This window comes from Phaenicophaeus curvirostris, chromosome 13 (assembly GCF_032191515.1).
Source record: "Phaenicophaeus curvirostris isolate KB17595 chromosome 13, BPBGC_Pcur_1.0, whole genome shotgun sequence".
NCBI classification, from domain to species: domain Eukaryota; kingdom Metazoa; phylum Chordata; class Aves; order Cuculiformes; family Cuculidae; genus Phaenicophaeus; species Phaenicophaeus curvirostris.
This window is the reverse complement of record NC_091404.1, coordinates 1371318-1392768: the sequence shown is the minus strand read 5'-3', so window position 1 is coordinate 1392768 and position 21451 is coordinate 1371318. Positions and strand designations below refer to the sequence as shown.

At 56.3% G+C, this 21451-nt stretch overlaps 2 protein-coding genes across 3 annotated transcripts; both read right to left on the bottom strand.

Annotated features, from left to right (window-relative positions):
- Nucleotides 1-5581: 5581 nt before the first annotated feature.
- Nucleotides 5582-6754, bottom strand: GPR119 (G protein-coupled receptor 119). The gene has a single exon (XM_069867963.1). The coding sequence runs from the start codon at nucleotides 6750-6752 to the stop codon at nucleotides 5724-5726; it is 1029 nt and encodes a 342-aa protein (XP_069724064.1). The 5' UTR covers nucleotides 6753-6754; the 3' UTR covers nucleotides 5582-5723.
- Nucleotides 6755-10040: 3286 nt separating this feature from the next.
- Nucleotides 10041-21447, bottom strand: SLC25A14 (solute carrier family 25 member 14). Of its 2 annotated transcripts, XM_069867919.1 has the most exons (9): nucleotides 21332-21447; nucleotides 18993-19140; nucleotides 18258-18352; nucleotides 15971-16056; nucleotides 15162-15257; nucleotides 12033-12157; nucleotides 11705-11840; nucleotides 11238-11318; nucleotides 10041-10519 (listed from the first exon to the last, which is right to left on the bottom strand). In XM_069867919.1, exons 1-9 carry the CDS (start codon nucleotides 21393-21395, stop codon nucleotides 10478-10480), a joined length of 873 nt encoding a protein of 290 aa, XP_069724020.1. In that variant the 5' UTR covers nucleotides 21396-21447; the 3' UTR covers nucleotides 10041-10477. The 2 variants fall into 2 exon arrangements, with proteins under 2 accessions (XP_069724020.1, XP_069724021.1); XM_069867920.1 differs by lacking the exon at nucleotides 15162-15257.
- Between the last annotated feature and the right edge of the window lie 4 nt (nucleotides 21448-21451).

Sequence of the window (21451 nt, the reverse complement as noted above, 5' to 3'; positions counted from 1 at the left end):
AAAACACTGAGAAACAGAAAAATCAACCAGCCAGCTTCCTGAACAGAAAAGAGGTGGAAGGCTGGAGGAAGAAGGAATGTGACTTTGTTGGATACACTTCCACCCAGGTTGCCCAAGTGTTTTACCCATCGTCTCCTGGTTCTACTGCAATGTTCTGCCGACCAGAAAAATACAGCATCCAGGTATCGCAGTGAAGAACAGGGAAGATAAAAATTGTGTGGACTAACAAGTAATCTATCCAAGGACAAACAGCTTTGCGTAACAAAGATGGCATCAAAGAACAAGAGTGTTTCCACACAGCACAACCCAAATACAGGCTGGACCTTGCACACGCAACCAAAACACAAGCAAAAACATAAAATGGTTTGGGTTGGAAGGGAACTCAAAGCCCAAACAGTTCCACACGCTAGCATGGGCAGGGACACTTCCCACTAGATCAGGGTGATAAAGCCCCATCCAACCTGGCCTTGAACCCCTCCAGGGATGGGGCAGCCACCACTGCTCTGGGCAACCTGGGCCAGGGCCTCCCCACCCTCAGTGTAAAACATTTCTTCCCAAAATCCAGTCTAGACTTCTTTTAGTTTAAAGCCACCACCCCTTGCCCTATTGTTACAGGATGACTAAGCCTTTAAGAAACACATAACCAAGCTTTAGCGTAACATTTAAGGAACCACATAAAAGACGTGTGCGCACGCTGATGTCAATCACGGCCAAAGGACTTTCTGGAGCTGCGGGAGGGTTTCAGCCCCCTGGTGGGAGCATTCCAGGGCCCCACAAGTGCCAGTAAGGAGGGCACAGAGCCCCAAGAGAACTGACTTGCAGCCCAGCCGCGGCCCTGATATGGGGCTAGGGGGACTAACAACTGATGATATCTAAGTTTTAACATTTAAGGTTGAATGAAATGACAATTATTTAACTTTTCTTAGCAATTAGCTTGAGGAAAAGCTCTGCGCCTGTTAGCAGAGAAGGTCTGGATAACACAGCTCCAGCCCCTGATAAGAAGCAAAACTTGTTACCTGAAGCAACTAGAAGTGGTTGAGAATGGCCTTAAAGACAGGACAAGAGGGAATGGCCTCAAGCTCCACCAGGGGAGGTTCAGGCTGAACATTAGGAAAAAATATTTCACAGAAAGGGTCATTGGGCACTGAACAGGCTGCCCAGGAAGGGGGTTGAGACACCTTCCCTGGAGGGGTTTAAGGGACGGGTGGACGAGGTGCTGAGGGACATGGTTTAGTGATTGATGGGGATGGTTGGACTCGATGATCCGGTGGGTCTTTTCCAACCTGGTGATTCTACGATTCTAAGGTTAGAAGGAATGCCAAGAACCCAGGGAACACGTGCAAGAAACGAAGTTACTAAAGTTCACAATGAAAAAGGCACCTTTCTTTATCCCTGAGACCCCAGCCCACAACCACCAGGAAACACTGCACCAATATAAAAAAAGCCTCTCGAAACTCATTCTAATAAAAAGCAAGAAAGGATTATAAACAGATATAGACAATTTTTTAAATTATCATGAATATATAACACTTTACCGTATCGAGTCGAGACACGCTGCCACGGAAGGCACACACATTTTTGGTGGAAAGATCCCCCGTGCCACCCCAACACCAAACAAACCCACCCTGCTTTACAATCTTACAGGTTGTAAAATCGTTATTCCACAACCCCCCCCCGACTCCGGCCCCGCCGGGGGCGGCGCCGCCCCCCCCCCACCGCCCAGGGCCGCTCGGGGGCGGCGGCAGCCCCGCTCCCCGGGCCCCGCAGCCCCGGCCCCGCGCTCTGGATGCGCCCCCGCACCCGCTCGGGCCCCAACGAGGGAGGCTTCGCCCCTCAACCCTCCCCCCCATCCCGTCACGGGCCGCTCCGGGGCGGCGGGAGCCCCGCACTCACCGCCCGCCGGCAGCCGCCCCGCCCGCCCATTGGCGGCAGCGCGCGCGGGGCACGCCGGGAGCGGGGCGGACTCCGCCGCGGGGCACGCCGGGAACGGCGGGGGGAGCCGGGGGTCGGGGGGGGCGGGGAGGGGTCTCTCGTCCTTCGTCTCTTTGGCCCCTCGGCCCCGCCGACCGCGGACTGTTCGCTGCAAGGAGGGTGTGGGGGCTCTGGAGCGAGTCCAGAGGAAAGCGAGGAAGCTGGGGAAGGGGCTGGAGAACAGGCCTTAGGAGGAGCGGCTGAGAGAGCTGGGGGTGTTTAGCCTGGAGAAGAGGAGGCTGAGGGGAATCACAGAATCACCAGCCTGGAAAGGACCCACCAGATCATCGAGTCCAACCATCCCCATCAGTCACTAAACCATGGCCCTCAGCACCTCATCCACCCGTCCCCTTAAACCCCTCCAGGGAAGGGGACTCAACCCCCTCCCTGGGCAGCCTCTGCCAGTGCCCAATGACCCTTTCCGTGAAAAATATTTTTCCTAATGTCCATCCTTAACCTCCCCTGGCGGAGCTTGAGGCCATTCCCTCTCGTCCTGTCCCCTGTCACTTGGGAGAAGAGCCCAGCTCCCTCCTCTCTACAACCTCCTTTCAGGGAGTTGGAGAGAGCAATGAGGTCTCCCCTCAGCCTCCTCTTCTCCAGGCTAAACACCCCCAGCTCTCTCAGCCACTCCTCATAAGGCCTGTTCTCCAGCACTGGACTATGATTCTATGATTGCTCTTCTCTGGACTCGTTCCAGAGCCTCAACATCCTTCTTGTGGTGAGGGGCCCAGAACTGAACACAGGATTTGAGATGCAGTCTCACCAGTTATTGCTCTTGAGGTAGAACAGACCGAGGGCTCTCAGCCTTTCCTCCCAAGAGAGATGATCCTGTCCCTTCATCATCTCCATGCCCTCCGAAGGGCTCTCTCCAGTCGTTCCTTGTCTTTCCTGAGCTGGGGAGCCCAGAAGTGGACACAGGAGTCCAGATGGGGCCTCCCTGGGGCAGAGCAGAGCGAGAGGAGAGCCCCCTCATCCTTCTGGCTGCAATCTTCTCCTGCACTGCTGCAGGGGTTGTTCCTCCCCAGGTGCAGGACTCTTCTCTTCCTTTGGTTGGACACCATGAGGTTCCTCCCTGGGAAACTCTCCAGCCTGTCCAGGTCTTGGGTTTTGTGTCATCAGCAAATGTGCTTTGGATGCACTCCGTCTCCTCAGCCATGTTGTGGGTGAAGATGCTGAACAAGGCTGAGCCCAGTACTGACCCCTGGGGAACACCACTAGGCTTCCAACTGGGCTCTGTGCTGCTGATCACAACGCTCCATCCCACCTCACCATGGCTTGGGATGTACCCACCCCTGCCCAGCCTCACTCCTGCAGCCTCCCCCAAGTGCTGGGGCGATGCTCAGCCCCCACAGAGTCACCGTGAGGCTGGAGCAGGGGGACAAATGTGCTCTGGAACACGGGATGAAAGCAGATGTGGTCTCACATGCAGAACAACCACCAGTCCATGCCACTCTGGCAGGATCTGGACGTGCCTTCCAGGAACGAGGTTCCAGGTTCTCCAGCCTGCAAACTCCCCTCCAGCCCAAGGCTCAGAGCAAGGGGAGGCAGCTCAGTGCCAGCGTGTGGATGCTTCACAAAGGATCCTCTGCTGTAGGGAGGTGCTCTGCTTCCAGCTGCACTATCTCCCCCACCTCCTGGTTCCCTTGGCATAGCACAACCAGAGCTTTACACAAACAGCAGTAACAAGCAGTTATTCCATGTAAAATATTTATGATGCTGACATGATGATGTAATACAGGAGAAACTCCAGCTTGGGGTGATAGCGGCATCCTTGAGAAGTGATGATGCAGGTTGTGGCATGGGGTAAGAGACAGGGCTGGGGCTTGGCACTGCAGCCTCTGTGGCCATAAACTGCTTGGCCAGCACCAGGCGCAGTGACTCAACCCAAGATAAAGTGTAAAAACATCAAACAATTAATAAAAGAACTTGGCAGAAAGCAGCGGGCTTGAGCTCATGTAGCCCCATGCATCCCTTCCCAGTGTGACAATGAGCGTAGTCCAGAGCCCAGCAAGGAGCTCGTGTCACCCCACGCATCCCTTTCCAGCTTGATGATGAGCGCAGTCTAGAGCCCAGCAAGGAGCTCATGTCACCCCACGCATCCCGCCCCAGCATGACAATGACTGTAGAGCCCGGCAAGGAGCTCATGTCACCCCAGACATCCCTTCCCAGCTTGAAGATGAGCATAGTCCAGAGCCCAGCAAGGAGCTCATGTCACCCCACGCACCCAGGACCAAGGCACATTCTGGACACATGTTGGATACGGCCTTGAGCATTCATGTCTCCCAGCAGGGGGAATGACAGAGGTGGAAATAACTGCAATTTCATGCATAGCAACTTCATTTTCAGCTCAGGGTATGTTCTTAGCTAAGAAACCTCTTTTAAGGGTTTTGCCACGTGGATCAAATAGGCAAGATTTTAGGAGAAGCCATTGAATAGCATCATAGCCTCCAGCAGTCTGGCCACTGCAGAAGTGCCATGTGCTCATCCCATGAGATGCGCCAGTGCACAGGGACCCTTGCAGTCCCAAATCCAGCCCTACAGCCTCAGTGGGACCAAGCAGCCCATCTGCACAGGGATGTCCCTGACAGACGTTCCTCCTGCTCCTTTGCCACAGCTTAGTGTTCAGCCAGTTACACATTAACTTGCTTTACAGCCCAAGCCAAACAGCAACGGAACAGCCTGTGCTGCTCTGCACCTCACCCAGGTGAGCAGCACCTGGGGCTGCCCCGCACTCACCGTGCGGCTCTGGTGCAGATAGAATCATAGAATCCCTAGGCTGGAAAAGACCTTTGAGATCATCATGTCCAACTGTACCTGTCCACTACTAAATCGCATCCCTAAGCACTCCATCTCCTCGTCTTTTAAACACCTCCAGGGACGGAGACTCAACCACCTCCCTGGGCAGCCGTTCCAGATGTGTCTTGCCAAGGAAAAACGGGAGCCCTCTCTGTGTCCGCCACCCACAGCAGAGAGCCCAGACCCGTACACCTCACCTCTGCCTCAGAGCAGGATGACCCTGCGACCTCTCAGCCCAGGCTACAGCTGTAGGATCATGAGTTCAGTTTAGGAAAAGCAGCGACTGGGAGTGCCTGTGGTCCAGGACAGATTTAGGACACCTCCAAGAGCCAAAGAAAACAGAGTCTGGCTGTGCAAGCAGCCCTGGAGCAGAGCAGGGGGTCAGCAGGGAGCTGCGCAGTTCCAGCAGCCAGAGGTAACTCTGGATGACTTCAGCGGGGAAGAACTCGAGACAGTTTGCATGATGGTGGCAACCAGGACAGCGTGAAGCACCCAAGACAGTTGGCACGATGGTGGTGATGAAGAATGGCAACCAGGGCAGCGTGAAGCACCTGCCGAGCACAACCTGGAGCTCATTGCTCAGAGAGTCAGGGCAGGCGGAGGGGAGGACAGGTGGGTCCCAGGTCCAGGCAGCGATACACGAAGCATCTGAGCCTGCAGAACGAGTGCTGAGGGCCAGGAGACACAAGGCTGCCCTTGCTAAGGCTCCCCAGGCAAAACCTAAACTGTGCCACGCACCCACGATTCGAGGAGCCTGGGGCTGGTGCAAAACAGGCCGTACTGTGTCTCCGTGGGGCTGTGGGCAGGCTGGAATTTGGCCATGTGGATGTCTGGGAATTAGCATCCAGGTGGGTGCCACCCCATCTGTCATCTCCTCCACAGCTGGCCAGCCACCAGTTCATGGTCACGATGCAGGAGATGAGCTGGAAAGGTGGTGACAGGCACTCCTTACCGGGTCAGTCCTGGAGCCGCGGGCAGGAGATGGTGGGGAGAGGCTTGCTGCCTCCACCGGGGAAACAACGGCCCTTCCCCAGATGGAGGAGGACCCTCCTCTTCACACCTAGAACCAGCTGGGAGAGCTGCAGCCGCACATCCTTCTGCCAGTAGGAGTAGAGCAGGGGGTTCAGGAGGGAGTTGCCCAGTCCCAGCAGCCAGAGGTAGCTCTCGATGACTTTGTAGGGCAAGCACTCGAGACAGACAGTCTGCACGATGCTGGCGATGAAGAACGGCAGCCAGGACAGCGTGAAGCACCCGATGAGCGCAGCAACGGTGCGCATGGCCTTCATGTCGCTGGTGGTGCGGGACGGGGGACAGCGACCCGCCAGCGCCACGTGCTCCACTTCCCGGATCTGCTGCACGTGTGTGGAGGCGATTTTCAGCATGTCGCAGTAGAGGTAAATGAAGAGGAAGAGCGCCGGGAAGAAGCCGAAGCAGAAGACGGCGAGCATGTAGGCAGGCTGGAAGACTCCAAAGAAGGAGCATTTCTCATGGGTGGAGATCTTCTGAAAGGCCGGGGTGAAGACTGGGAGGAAGCCGATGAAGGCAGCAACCAGCCAGAGCCCCAGCAAGCGCACCCTGACCCGCAGGCCTGTGACTATCTGGAAATAGTGGAAAGGCTTCCTGAGCGCCAGGTGCCTGTCGCACGCAATCAGGATCAGGGATAGGATAGAGGCAGCAGAAGAGGAGGTCACAAAAGCCATTCTCAGGACACAGAAGATCTGGGGAGGATGAAAGGGCTGTGAAAACTCATCCATGACCAGACCTATGACCGTGAACCCAACCATGGCATCCGCAACGGCGAGGTTAAGGACAAAATAGAGCCCCTTGGAGCCGCTCTTCTGGATGAGGCGAAAGAGAGCGATGGCCACCAGTGCATTGGCGGTGATGATGAGCGAGGCCAGCACAGCAAGGATGACTCCCAGGGCTGAGCTGGCCACGTCCATCCCCTGGGGGAGGACAGACCAAGGATGGTGTGTCCCCGACATGATCCTAGGGCATCCCTCACCTGGGGCTTCTCAGCACATCCAGCTGGGCAGGAGGGCGGCGAGGGCAGCCCCTCACTCTCCGTGGGACGCGGCAAGAGCCCCGGGTGCAGCGGCGTCGCTCGGGCTGGGCAGCAGAGCTGTGCTGAGCAGCTGCCTGCCGGAAGGGACCGGTGCACTCGCAGCACCCGCTGTGCCCACGGAGGTCCCTCCCCTCCAGCCACGTTTCCAGACAACCCTGGAGCAGCGAGCGCCTGGGCAGGAAGCTGCCATGGTGGCACAGGGCACAGTGGACATAGAATCAACAGGTTGGGAAAGACCCACCAGATCATCGAGTCCAACCATTCCTATCAAACACATAGAATCATAGAATCACCAGGACATCCTCCAGCTGAGCACCCAGGACCCGAGCAGAACCAGCAAAAAGGCTCCCAGTGCCCAGCGCCCACGGGTGGCACAGCTCGTCGGGGTCCTACGGGGTCACTGCCCGACCCAGGGCAGCCTCTTCATGCAGGGACAAAAGGAACAACACAGATCCCTTGTTAGACCAACAGCCAGAAAGGCAACCTGGCTATAATGGGGAAAAGTACTGACAAGAGAGGTTTGCTAAAACAGAGATGGAGAAAAAATCTGCCGGCCCAGAAAGCCAGCGCACACTTGGCAGGTGGAGCTGGGAGCCCAGGGCGTCCTCAATGAGCCCAAAACAAAGAAACTGCCCTAATTTGCAGGGCAAAGAAACAGCCGTGACCTCCAAAGGGGCCTCCTGATCAAGCAGGAGGCAGCAAGAGCTGCCCTAGGAGCTGGTGTCCTCTGCCCGCTTACGGGCTCACATTAAAGTCACAGGCTACCTGCCCCAAACGAGCCCCTCTCTCTTCCAGAGCTCCCCCCGCCCCAACTTGTCTGTGTGAATGCACCTGATTCCAGGCTCCGTGACGTGGATCATCTCCAGAGAGACTTCATCCGTCATCGACTGACCTCATTCCTGGGAGGAGCTTCATGAGCTGTACCCTAATACTTGGAATGAAATCTAGATATCTAATACTGAACCCCCCTGAAGTCCATACACACCCACTTGCTTTGCTGATCACAATGGTGTTTACCTTGCCAATAGCAACTTGTAACTAAGAAATTCATGGAAACACATGGAAACATATCCTTATGGATCCAAGGAATCCACTGTCACATCTTTACCTTCCCCAGGGCTGGGTAATCCTTGCAGACTGAGCTCGCGATTGCCCCATCCCTTTAAATAAAGGGCCATAAGCTGCCTCTCCTGCCTTGTGAGCCAGAAGAATCCCAGCTGCCAGGAAACAGGGCAGGTTCAAGCCTTCCTCTGTCAAACAGTAACCTGAGGAGCGCGGGTGGATGGGGAGAGGCTGAGCATGGGGCAGGATGCGGCCGAGGGGCAGGGAGAAGAGATATGACAGACATACAATCTGCGGCCACTATGGATGGAGCTGGGAAGTCCCTTCAGAACACCCAGCTCGGTGCCACAGCTGGCCACAAGAAGGGCTCCAGTGGCCTTAACGTCGCCTCCTCTTTTGTTTGCCCAGGGAAACATCTTGGGAGCTACAGCCTGGACAGGGGAGAGGGTTCAAACCCCAGGGCATGAGATCAAGGTGGAGGGGAGGTTGGACAGAGAGAGGAGAAGCAGCAGGGCAGCTGGGGAGAAAGCACAACAAACTGGAGCTCCCTGTGAGCACATCCCTGCCCCGTCCCGTCTGTAGCTCACCATGGCAGGGCAGTTCTGCTCTGCATCCACTTCATATTTCTATCTCACCAGGCCCCTCTGCAGCTCAACACCACCCGTTCTCCCAGTGACAACCCTAAATGCTTCAAATCATGACCTTTATCAGACCTTGACAAGCATTTTTCTTTTATCAGCCCATCAGTCCAGCTGCTCTGATCACTCATAAAGGACTCACTCAAAAGCCTTTTGGAAACCCAAGACAGATGAGACAGCTTCCTGCTCCTCACACTTGCTGACTCCTTCAGAAACCTCCAAGCAGATTTGAAGTCTGGATTCCTTCTCTTCCTCACTCATCAGCTTTTCCAATATATCAGAGGCATTTATCTCTCAAGCTGTTATAGGAGGTTCTACCAGAGTGGCAAAGATGTCACGGCCACTAGTTCTTCAAAAAGAAACCTCTTCTCAAACCCTGTCCACACTTCCAACACTTGTCCAAAGCGAGAACTTTAAATGAGAGGCTACCAGCAACAGTTTTGGCCTTCTCATCCTCAGGTCCCCTGACAACTCAGAGTGCAGGTCCCCTCATTCCTCGATTGCCTGCCAGCCCCAAGGACTGCCCAGAAGGGTCCCTCCTTCTCTCAGAAAGAGGACATGCCCTCACACTCAGGCTTTCATCTCGGTAAGTGGATGCCTATGGTCCTTCTTTTGGTTTTGACGTAATTTACAGTCATTTTTATATTTAACATATCAGGGACCATGCATATTTCTTCCCACATTTGGGCTGGACTTTGCTTTCCAGGGTGCCTCGGATACCACCTCCACGTCAGATTTAAACAACCTGGACCATTCTGTGTGTGCACAGAGAAGGTCCCTTCCAGTGTCTGTCTTCGAGTGCAGATGTGTTCACCCTACACACTGAACATACACTGCTGAGACTGATGCCTACACCATCACCACAGTGCTTGCCATCAATCCCCAGCCACTGAAGTAGCTCTTTACATTTCTGCTCCCTCTCCTCTTTATGGAGTGACTTTGGTGGGGACGAAGGTCCCTTGTGACACACAGCAGCACTTCGTCTTCTTCTGGGCCCTTCTCTCTGGCCACCAATGACAGGACCTGAGGGAATGGCAGGAAGATGGGCCCGAGGAAGGTCAGGTTGGACATTAGGACAAGGTTCTTCCCCAGAGGGTGGTGGAGCCCTGGAACAGCTCCCAGGGAAGCAGTCACGGCACCGAGCCTGACAATATTCCAGCAGCATTTGGCCAAGGCCCTCAGTCCCACGGTGTGAATGTGGGGGTGTCCTGTGCAGGGACAGGGGTTGGACTCGATGGTCCTTGTGGGTCCCTTCCAACTCAGGACAATCCGCGGTTCTCTTTTCTGACCAAGGGTAAGAAAATGCCAGTATCTGAACATTTGTCCACTCATACTGAGTGAAGCGAGTGAGCTGAGCCTTGTCTCATTGCAACAGTTTAGAACATGTTCTATACCCATCTCTGTCCCTCCTCTCCTGCTCTTGGTTCCTGAGCTATAGGACATCTTGGTTTCTTGGTGTCACACCTCATACGGCTGCAGTAAATCTGCACAAAGACAAACTCAATCCATCCAGTCAATAAATAATTTAATGAGGTTACAGTTCAGCAAGAAAAAACGACAGCGCCCCTTTTCCCAGCCTCCAGAGACCTGCAGGCACGGCAGAAAAGTGCACATGAGGCAAACAAACACCCACAGCTACACTGAAAGGCCACAGGAACACACGGATCTTCACAGAAGATATTGCTCCAGGCCAGGACGCTCACTACTGCCCAGTACTCCGCTCATACCTGCCTTCGTGTGAAAAACCATGCGGCACCTGCCCCCAGCCCCCCAGTTAGACTGCAGGCAGATCATGCTCCAGGGACCATGCGTATGGGAGAGGGGGAGCCCAGATCCACATGTACCAAAACATCCAAACATGGGGATGGTGAAATGAAGAGGAAGGCTGCAGCAAATCTCTCTGCTGCAAGTCTTGGAGATGACTCTTATGGAATAACTCCAGCTGTCAAAATGGAAGGCGCTTCAACTGCTCGTATGTGATAAAAAACTGAAAGGAACGTCAAGGAATTGGGTCAAATACTTAAGGCAGCGGCTCTGGGCCCCTCAACCTGACCAGGCATCACCTGCAAGGCGAGGAGGTAGAGCATCATCTAAGACCAACGTGAGAAAGCCCCACTGCCAGGGAGCATAAACTGATCTGCACAGGCAGAAGGAAGAGCTACCAGGAGAGGGAAGAGACTGAGCCAGAAGCAAGCCTGGGCCATATGGAAAGGGAGGTGGCTCCAGCCCCAGGCTGAGGATTCTTTAAAACAAATCACACACATAGTTTCAGTGGGCAAGAAGGCTCCAGTACAGCAAACACAGCAGCACTGGTTCTGCAGAGCAGGTCAACACTCAGGTTGAAGCAGAATGTTCCCTGGGCTCCCCTCACAACACAGGAGCCAATCCAGAAGCTGCAGCACCTTGAGGAGCTCAGGGTACAGGGAAAGTCTCAAGCTAAGCACTGGAAAGCACTCACCCTGCAGGAAAGCCCCCACGCAGCCACACGGGAAGCCCCTGTGCTGCCACCTCCAGAGCTGTGAGAAGCAGCAGTCACCAGCAGCAGCCGCATCACAGCTTCTGCCTGTCCAAGCAGGACCAAAAGTCTGCTTTGGGCTGCTGCAGGGAAGACAAAGAGGTGCCCCATTGAGGTGGCTGCTCTACACTTCCCTGGCAGCTTGATTTCCCCCTGCCTGCCCATGCCCCAGCAACACAGTGAAGGATACGATGATGTTCCAGGGACCGAGCCGAAGCCAGTTGGGCCAGAAACCTTTATAGAGTGCAAAGAAGCCCTCACTCTTCCATGTCTGGGAGGAGAGAAGAGACAGATCAATTCTGAGACACACCAGGTCCACGCTCTGCCCATCTCCCTACTGCCACGCATGATGGAATGGACCTTTACAGCCGCTGCAGGAAGCAGAGAGGCCAGCGGAGATGCAGTTCAGCGGTGTGAGTTTCTTTCTCCATATATGAACGTAATCAAACTGCATCATTAACAACGTTTTGTCCCACAAGGTTGGGAAGATGCTCAAGCTGCCGGTGACCTCAGGAACATTACTCTGGGCCCTTCTCTGGTTTGCCTGAAACACTCACTGACAAGCATGTTCTGTCACTGTAGAATCTAACTGCTCCTCTCAGTGGCGTGTGCTGCCTCCTGAAGACAGGGATGTGCCCACCCCTCCCACCTCCTTACCTTCACGAGCCCGTCCAGAGTGCCCTTATAGAGCTCCGTGCTGCCCACTATTGCCCGCTGGTTCATCATCCGAGTCCGCACCACATCCACAGGGTTGGAGGCGATGGCCCCAGCCAGCCCACACGTAAAACTGGAACTACACACCAGGACAGGAGAGAGGAACAGGTCTGAACACGGCTGCTCTGGCTCAGACAGGCCTTGGCATAAGCACAAGAGAGCGTCCTTCGCTGGATTTTAAGAATAAGCATTAGCTCCACCACCTCCTGGTCTGGAGGTGCGGCGGCTGCCTGGAGCAGCCTGGAGAGCGGCGGCTGCAGCAAATACTCACATAAAGTGGGCAAAGATGGTGTCACCCATCAGGCCTGACAGAATTAAGTGCTTCTTGGTGATGTCGTAGACTGGCAGCTCCACCCCGACCACGATGGCGGCTCTCTGAGCTGTCGGGACAACACCCTGCAGAGCACAAACCTCAGACATGAGCACAAATGCTGCCCGGGACTACAGCTGCTGTAACATCTACCCCGGCTTCCTTGCAGGGACCTTTTGCCAACACTCCACCTCGCCTCCTCCTGGCCCAACCTTGCAGTGGGAGCTCTTGAGGCAGAGCAGCTCCCACTGGCATTACCACGGTAATTTCTGGCATTCCTGGCATTACCCCAAAGCTAAGGAAGATGCCTTCACCCTGGCAGCGTTGCTCCACCTAGATTACCCACATGCTGCTTCTCTCCTCCCAGCCACTAGCGCAGAGGACTCGGGCTACAACCCACTCATCCTCCCCTGCTGAAGAGCACCCAGGAAAGATTCTGCACCCCAGGAAGAGCAGCTGGTTAAGGAGGCAGCTGGGGCTCTGGGTCCACCCTCTGGCAGAACAAAGTCTGCCTTGCTATGTTTTTTTATTTATGATCTTCATCTAGGAAAATAATTACTGCCAGCAAGACATTGATCTGGGAACTAGCAAGACAGTTACTGGAATGACTAGGAGGTGAGAGGAACCAGGGTCCTTCCGTCTGAGAAACAGCCTAGTGAACTTGTTCCCATTAGGAACAAGATAAACATACGTGCGAATTGCTATTGGCCTGCAGGAGAACACGACAGCAACGTGGTGCTGGGCCATTTCACCATCTGAGTAATCCAGGGTGACCCCTGGTGTCACAAGAGCACTTCCTGGTCACTGGGACTGGTGGTGCGGCCAGACCATCAGCCAGCCTGTCAGGACAGCCAGCTTCTTCACTGACACAAAAAACAGAGCGACTGTAAGAAGCAGAAGTACTTTCACGTTCATAGAATCATTAAGGTTGGAAAAGACCCCTCAGCTCATCCAATCCAACTGTCAGCTCAACCCCACTGTGCCTGCTAAACCCTGTCCCTATGTGCCACGGCCACACAGTACTTGACCCCCTCCAGGGATGGAGACTCCCCCACCGCCCTGGGCAGCCTCTGCCAGGGCTTCACCACTCTGTCAGTAAGGAATTTGTTCCTAATATCCAACCTAAACCTCACCTGGTGCAGTTCAAGACCATTTCCTCTCATCCTTATCCCTTGACACTTGGTTGAAGAGACCAGCATGAGATGGCTCCTGCTGTCCCTGTCCCCCTGCGCTAACGCAGTGCCTGACAGTCTCCTCCCAGGTTCCTGACCAACCCAATCGTGGCGCAAGCAACGCAATCACCCCCACAGGCACACCAGGGCTGGCAAGACTGGGGAGCACAAACAGCTTTGCCTCAACGGTGAGGGAGGTTTGGAGGGAGCAGACAGTGGTTGTCCCAGATCAGAGAGCAACAAGCTTGATCACCAGAATCCAACTCGAGATTCTTCTGTCTCTCCACCATGTCCTGTCTGCAGCACACAGCAGCGACAGCGAGGGTTTAATTTCTTTTCTAGTCTCTCTTCCCCTCTTGTGTTTCTGTCTCAAGAGTAGAAACAATCTCTAAGTAAATATTGTGTTTGCACTGACAGCTGCTCAACTCCTCACAGAATCACAGAATGTTTTGGGTTGGAAGGGACCTTAAAAATCATCCAGCTCCAATCCTGCTGCCGAGAGGGTCCTCCCCTCCCCAAACAGGACACTGCAGCACCTATCCTTCTCTAAAGGACTTCAGTGACCATAAGAGGGAGAAATCAGGCTGTTGCTCAGAAAAAAGCTTTGAGATTCTGTAGCTCCCATACCCGACCTTGTGACTCGGTAGACTGCTGGATAGCCGAGCCTATGGAAGGCTTGTAATGGAAAGGTAAAGTGATGTTCTCCAACAAAAACTGAAGAACCACTGCTAAAATCCAGTGACGCTCAAGCATTACTAACTCTCAATTGTCTCCAGGCCCAAGAACATCACCTCACCAGCATCCCCAACAGCCACCACCCTGTCCTACCTTTGCATGCTCAGAGGGTAAGTTTCAAGGAGTCTAAGACTCGGTAGGCAGGGACCCAGAGCAAATCTGCCGCTTTGGACCTTCAGAAAGTCACTGTATGTCATGACTGTCAGAGTTACTTGGAAGAACTCCTCCTCTTCCACGTGAAGAGGTGCTCAGCTGCTCCTCTCAGAGGAAGGTCAACTGCCCTGCTCACCGTGTGCGGGGTCACCGCCAACAGAGTCCAAGACAGACCACAGAAAGACAGACTGTCCTGAGTTGAAAGAAACCCACAAGGACCATCGAGTCCAACCCCTGTCCCTGCATAGGACACCCCAACATTCACACCCTGGGGCTGAGGGCCTTGGCCAAACGCTGCTTTTTTTTATTGTCAGGTTCAGCACCGTGACTGCTTCCCTGGGAGCTGTTCCAGGGCTCCACCACCCTCTGCATGAGGAACCTTTTCCTAATGTCAAACCTAACCCTCACCTGGCACATTTTCCTGCCATTCCCTGAGGTCCTGTCACTGGTCACCACAGAAAGAAGAGCTCAGCGCCTGCTCTTCCTCCTCCCCTGCTGACAAAGCTGCAGAGCGCAACAAGGTCTCTTCTCAGTCTCCTCTTCTCCAGGCTGAACAGACCAAGCAACTTCAGCCACTCCTCACACTCTTCCTCTCTAAACCTTCCCCAACTCCGTGCCCTCCTCTGGACACTCTCCAGCAGCTTTAGATCCTTTTTATCCTCTGTTGCCCAAAACTGCCCCCAGTGCTCAAGGTGGAGCTGCCCCATTCGGAGGAGAACAAACCAGCCTGAGCACCCTTCGTAAGGCAGGCTACGGAGAGGATCCAGCCCCAAATCCTGCTCCATTCAAGGGATGCTCACGCATTTGAAACTTTATGCACACCAACTTCAATGCTAGAAATCAGGTCTGACTGCCCCAGCTCCACCCCAGCATGCTCCTGTTTGCTGGGCAGCCCAGAGCAGACCATCACTGCTCCCCGTGGCACTCAGCACTCTTCAACGTGCAGCAAACAAGCTGAGGAAGTCACCAAGTCCTGCCACTAATAGGGGGGGCGTTGGGTTGGAAGGGGGTTCCAGGCACGGGTGCTCACCCTCCAGAGGCCGCGAGTACCCTCCTGCTGGTAGATGTCGATGAAGCTGCCGATCATACCACCCTGGAATAAACTGCCTTGAGCCTGCATTCGAATCTGAAAGAAATGTAAGCGTTGGTGGGACAATGTCAGCACCTGCCCGAGAGGGCAGAGGTGCCAGATCAGGTGCTGGTAGGAAAAGCAACTCTGAGCAGACACTGCTATCCGCGTACCCTCTCCCTGGGAACCACGCAGCAAATGGGGACAGCAGGCGAGAAGCAGGGACAGCAACAAGCTGGAAGCACAGTGCAAAACTCAAGCAAGGTGGAAAAGTGACGGACAAGGCCTTCCCTCTCTGAGAAGGTTGGTCTATACAGGGAGGAGCATGGGAATGTTCTTCAGGCTCTCTTTGCTCTGAGCAGAACCAGCTTGACCCCAGCATCAGGGAATAGAGGGGAAGAGCAGTCCTCGCCAGTCACGCCACCAAACAGGCAGGACACTGTGGCAGCAAAGCACAGCACAGTGACCAGAGAGAACAGAGCCGAGAAAGGCTAGAGAGTGGCTGGCCACCACCCCACTCGCTCATCTCCTTAAGATAACACAGCCTCCAACTCTTGCCATAATAGATTTCATGATCTTTAAGATCTGTTTATTGCTCTGGGCTTCCGTTCTCAGTCATAAAAGCCCCAAACTAGCAGAGCTGATGCCAGTAGTGGCTCAGGGAGCATCTCACTGCAGCTGGGAGGGACGCATCCCAGGGATGAGGGAAAGCAGCGGCACGCCAAACCACAGCCAGCCAGGAGCTGCCTCCAGCCACGTGCACTTCTTACCTTCAGCACATCTGTTGGATTGGCGAGTGCTGAGGAGATCACCCCTGAAACCACTCCGCAGATCACATTGATCAGCAACGTTTCATCTGCAATCAAGAGAAGAAAAGTCAGACCCTAAGGCTTTAAAGAGAAGGTGCGCAGATTGTGCAGAACAAGCGAGAAGCTCTGGGAAGAACAGAGAAGCTCAGTTCGCCAGTCACACGAAGGTGGGGGAGCATCTGGCCAGCCACCACCAGCACACGGCAAGATCCGTCCCCACGCCTGCCAGCAGCCACAACAGCAACGTCCTCAGAGAGGAGCGAGTCTGGCTGAAGAGTCCGGCTGATTGGACAAGGGAAAGACTGTGATGGGGACAATTTGGGACAATTATCTGAGATTTCAGTGCCCAGTGATGCATTTCTCATGATGGAGACAAGCCAAGACAGAGGAAGACAGACAGAGACAACCCAACACTTCTCAAGGCAACCCAAGAGCAATTTCTTTGGATCCGGGGGCCCAGCCAGCCGCACTCGGAACACGCAGCCACCTTGAGAGAACAGGCGACCCAGGCAGAGATCGTTAGAGGCGATTAGTTCTAGGGGGCAGGCGGAATAATCCCAGGCTCCAGGCCCAGTATTAGGGTGATGGTTACGTTGGGGAAAGGCACAGCCCTTGGCTGGTACTGACCACAGCACTTCCCAGAGAAGACCAGGCCACTGGCTGCCCCCGGCCTGTAGGGAGACAAACATTCAGAGAGCGGAACTGACCACGCTGCGACAGCACGCGAGGAGAGACGTGCGGCCCCGAGCGCACGCACAGAGCCACGGGCAGGGAGAGGTGTGACCGGAGAAGGGTGCAGCCTCTGACAAGCAGCCCCACAGTGCTGCACCTCCCAGTCCTGTCACCAGTCTGCTGCCCGGCCTAGTTCACCTTCCCAGGCCAGAATGGCCTTGTGGTACTCACTCATAAAATGAGAACCAGTTGGTTGGAAAAGAACTTTGAGATCGAGTCCAACCATACCTGTCAACTGAACCAGATCCCTGAGCACCTCGTCTGGCCAGCTTTTAAATCCCTTTAGGGATGGGGACCCTGGTTCCAGTGCCTGAGAGCCCTTTCAGGGAAGGAATTTTTCCTAATACCCCATCTAAACCTCCCCTGCAGCAATTTGAGGCCATTTCCTCTCATTCTATCACCTGTTACTTGGGAGAAGAGCCCAGCAACCTCCACGTTTCAACCTCCTTTCCAGGAGCTGCAGAGAGCGATGAAGTCTCCCCTCAGCCTCCTCTTCTCCAGGCTAAACAGCCCCAGGGTCCTCAGCCACTCCCATAACCCATTTTCCAGCCTCTTCCCCAGCTCCGTTCCCTTCTCTGGATGCGCTTCAGCCCCTCGAGGTCTTTCCTGCACTGAAGGACCCAGAACTGAACCCCAGATTCGAGGTGCAGCCTCACCAGGGCCGAATCCAGGGGGACAGCCCCTCCCCTGCTCCTGCTGGCCACCCCATGGCTGATCCAAGCCAGGTGCTGGTGGCCTCCTTGGCCACCTGGGCCACTGCTGGCTCGTGTTCAGCTGCTGTCGACCAGCACTCCCAGGTCCTTCTCTGCCAGGCAGTTTCCCAGCTGCTCTTCCCCAAGCCTGGAGCTGCACGGGGTTGTTGTGACCCAAACACGGAACCCTTGGCCTTGCTGAACAACGTCATGGCACAGCACAGTTTAAAACCACACGTGCAGATCCCGGTGGCCCCTCAGTGAACAGGTACCAAACTGCTCCACTCAGGAGCCGTGGGGGCCCTCGTCAGCAAGGAGCGCAGGTCCAGAGAGTCACCGTGTCCCACCTCTGTGGCTGGAGCCAAAGCTAAAGAGCAGGACAGGACAATTCCTGCCTTCGGGCCATTAAGGCTCCAGCAGGAAGGCAGGAGCAACTCACTACTGAAGCTCTCAAGCCGTGTACCGCATCTGGTGGGACCTGATGTCCTCCCTGAGACTAAACAGGGAGCAGAGATGAGCCCAGGTCAGCAATCCCCGTTTTCTGGCTTTGTTGTTGCGAAACACAGGAAAGGGAGCCCTGGCTCCCTGGAGGGGAGGTGCCCAGCAGGGCCAGGCACAACGGGATTCACATCCCTACTGACTCCTATCCTTGCTGTCACTGCCCAAACAAAACCACAGTGTCTCCTAACAACCCCATTTCTGTCAAAAGCTCCAGCTGTGGGGAGGACAAAGAAAGGACTGAGCGAAAAAGCAAAACAATAGAGCACAGAGAACAGGAAATTCCACCCCCTAGTGCCAGTGCCAACATGTTCACCAACACTGACCTTCCAGGCGATCCACAAACAGCCGCTTCAGGCTCTGGTAAATCCCGATCTTTATGGTGCCGTACGACGCCTGTCTCAGCAGCGCAGGGGCGATCCTGAGCAGGGAACAAAGGAATCGCTGACCCCCCAGCAGTGTGGGAGCAACTCACGGGCCTGGAACCAGGCACCCCGAGCTGCGAGGGACACAGTGGGCACAGGGACGGGACCTGGGAGGGATGGGACCGGGGAGAGGGACCCGGGCGGGCAGGAGGAACTTCAGGAAGGGGCCCAGGGTGGGCACAGAGAGAGACTCGGGGCTGGGGGATCCTGAGACGGGAAGAGGGAGCTGGGGGAGACTCGTGGTGGACAGGGAGAGGGGTGCAGGGCAGGCAGGGGCTGCTGGGAGAGGGAGCTGGGGAGACTCGGGACAGGCAGGGAGAGAGACCTGGAGCTGGGAGGCTCCTGGAAGACACTCAGAATCAGGGAGAGCCAGGGCAGGGAGAAGGACCCTGGGGGAAGACCTGGTGTAGGTATAGGGAGGGGAACGCAGGGTAAGGAGGGGATGCCGGGATGGGAAGAGGGACCCAGAGCTGGAGGAATCCTTGGGTGGGGTGAAGGACCTGGAGGAGACTCAAGGTGAAGGAGATGAGGGCAGGGAGGGGATACTGGAATTGGGGGGACGTACCTGGGGCACTGGGGGTTTCAGGGCAGGTAGAGAAAGGGATGTGCGGCTGGAGGGTCCCATCTGCTGCTTACCCCGAGTAGAGGGCACGGCCGCCCTCCTCACGGCAGATGCGGAAGAGGGCGTGGAACATGCCACGGTAGCGCACCTCACGGAACCGCGCATCTGTGCTCTGGCCCTGCACCTGCAGCCGTGTCTTGGTGAGGTCCACGGGGAAAGTGCCTGCGGGCAGAGAGGCTGCCAGTGACCCCCGCTGGGCCCCCACTCCCCCATCCTCTGGGAACCCCCCAGCGCCAGTCACTCTCTCCCTGCCCTCCCTGGGACCCTCAGCGTCCTGAGACCGTCCCCATCCCAATACCCTGGTCCTCTCCCTCCCCACCCCAGAACACTCCCAGCCCTGGCCCCCCTCCTTCCACATCCCAGGGCACCCAGTATCACAGGAGCCCCCAGTCCCTAGTCCCTCCCCACCCCAGGACCCCCTCTTCCTCATCCCAGGACCCCGTCAGCTCCAGCCCCCCTCCTTCCTCATCCCAGGAACCCCCAGCCCCAGGTCCCTCTCCCTGCCTGCCTCGGAATCCCCAAAACCTTGGGTTTCCTCCTGCCCCGGGACTCCCTTCCTCCCTGCCTGGGCCCCCCCGACACCCTGTGATGCCCAGCCCCGGGTCCTTCTCCCTGTCTGCCCCAGGACCCCCAACACCTCAGGTCTCTCCCTGCCGTGCAACTCCTCCAGCCCTGCCCAGATCCCCCCCAGACCCCAGGAGCCTCAGCCCAGTCCCTTCTCCCTGCCTGCCCAAGGATCCCCAGCACTTTGGATCCCCCTCCCAGTCCCGGGACACCCCCAACCCCAGGTCCCTCCTCGCCTTGGGATGCTACCCCAGGACCCCCAAAACCCCAGTCTCTCTTCCTCCCCACCCCAGGATCACCCAGCCCTAGTCCCCATCCCAGGATCCTCCCGGCACTGGAAGCCCTCCTTCCCTGCCCCATGTCCCCCAGCACCACGGCACCTCCAACACCCTGGGTCCCCCTCCCTCTTCGACCCAGGACGCCCACAGCCCTGGGATCCCTCCCTCCCTGTCCCAGGACCCCCCAGCCCCAGCTCCCTCTCCCCGCCTGCCCCAGGACACCCAACACGGTTGTGGGGCAGGGAAAGCTCCAGGCTCCAGCTCCCCCAGCCCCAGCTCGCTCTCCCTTCCAGCCTCCACGTCCCCTCTCAACCCAGCTTCCCTTTCTTCCCTGCTGCGAGTTCCCCCCACCCCGGTCCCTCTCCCCACACCAGGACCCCCCCAATACAGTGAGTAATAGAATTATAGAAACAGCAGGTAGGAAAAAAAACACTGGATCATCATGTCCAACCATTCCCATCAATCCCTAAACCATGGCCCTCAGCACTTCATCCACCCGTCCTTTAAACCCCTCCAGGGAAGGTGACTCAACCACCTCCCTGGGCAGCCTCTGCCAGGGACCAATGACCCTTTCCGTGAAAAACTTTTCCTAATGTCCAGCCTGAACCTCCCCTGGCGGAGCTTGAGGCCATTCCCTCTCGTCCTGTCCCCTGTCCCTTGGGAGAAGAGCCCAGCTCCCTCCTCTCCACAACCTCCTTTCAGGGAGTTGGAGAGAGCAATGAGGTCTCCCCTCAGCCTCCTCTTCTCCAGGCTAAACACCCCCAGCTCTCTCAGCCGCTCCTCTTGTTCTCCAGCCCCCTCACCAGCTTTGTTGCTCTTCTCTGGACTCGCTCCAGAGCCTCAACATCCTTCTTGTGGTGAGGGGCCACAACTGAACACAGGATTCGAGGAGCGGTCTCACCAGTGCCGAGTCCAGAGGGAGAAGAACCTCCCTGGACCTGCTGGTCACGCCGTGTCTGATCCAAGCCAAGATGCCGTTGGCCTTCTGGGCCACCTGGGCCACTGCTGGCTCATGTTCAGTCGCTGTCAACCAACACCCCCAGGTACTTCTCCTCCAGGCAGCTTTCCAGACAGAATTCTCCTAGTCTGGAGCTGCTCAGGGTTGTTGTGCCCCGAGTGCAGGGCCCGCCATTTGGCCTTGTCAAACCTCATCCCATTGGTCTCAGCCCAGCGGTCCAGCCTGCTCAGATCCCTTTGGAGCCTCCTGACCCCCCAGCAGATCGACACTTCCACCCAGCTCAATGTCACCCGCAAACTTGCTAAGGGTGCACTCGATGCTTTTATCATTGATAAAGACGCTGAAGAGGGTCCCTGCTCGCCCTGCGATGCTGCCGCAGCCCCGGGACCCCCAGTACCGCGGTTCCTCTCCCTCTGCCCCCCGGGATCCGCCAGCCCTGGTCCTCAACCCTCCACACCGCAGGGCCCTCAGCCCGCCCCGGGCCCCCCGACAGCGCGGGTCTCTGGCCGCCCCCCGGCCCCGTTTCGCTCCCCGCCCGGCGTCCCCTCCGCACCGAACTCGGCCACGATGGAGGCGAGCCCGCCGTACACGAAGGGTTTCCAGCTGAGCCCGGACATGGCATGGCGGGGCGGCCACAGCTCCGCGCGCCGCCGCCACCGGAAGCGCCAATGGA